The 413-nt window shown below is 55.7% G+C and overlaps 1 protein-coding gene across 1 annotated transcript in view; it reads left to right on the top strand.

The window, feature by feature from the left end:
* The window catches only part of LOC103250567 (amiloride-sensitive sodium channel subunit alpha), a gene marked incomplete at its 5' end in the record, with an annotated part of 11,409 nt that overhangs the window by 5,624 nt on the left and 5,372 nt on the right, over positions 1-413 (top strand). Inside the window, one exon of the mRNA XM_008049157.1 lies at positions 11-128. Within this exon, the coding sequence (XP_008047348.1) occupies positions 11-128 (118 nt within the window). The remainder of the gene's footprint in view (positions 1-10; positions 129-413) is intronic.

Below are 413 nucleotides of genomic sequence, written 5' to 3'. Positions count from 1 at the left end.
CCTCTTCCAGGTGTGCATCCACTCTTGCTTCCAGGAGAGCATGGTCAGGGAGTGTGGCTGCGCCTACATCTTCTACCCGCCACCCCCGAATGTGGAGTACTGTGACTACAGAAAGCACAACTCCTGGGGTGAGCTGCCCCCAGCGGCTCTCTCCTTTCCAGCCTGTCTGGGGACCCCGTCTTGCACCCGCTGGCTGGGACAAGCCCTCTCTCCCCTTGCTTTTCAGCCCCTGGTCTCTGCCTCTCTCCCTTTTCCGTTCGTCTCTCCGTCCGTTCTTCTGTTCAGTGTTTCTCTCTGTTTTAGCTTCTGTGTGTTTGTCAAGGAATTGCCTCATTTATTTATTTATTTATTTTTTGAGTTGGAGTCTCACTCTGTCGCCCAGACTGGAGTGCAGCGGCCGCTCCCGGCCACCG

Source organism: Carlito syrichta, unplaced genomic scaffold, assembly GCF_000164805.1.
Source record: "Carlito syrichta isolate Samal-C Ts95f unplaced genomic scaffold, Tarsius_syrichta-2.0.1 Scaffold130627, whole genome shotgun sequence".
NCBI lineage: Eukaryota > Metazoa > Chordata > Mammalia > Primates > Tarsiidae > Carlito > Carlito syrichta.
This window is presented reverse-complemented; position numbering and strand designations above follow the sequence as displayed.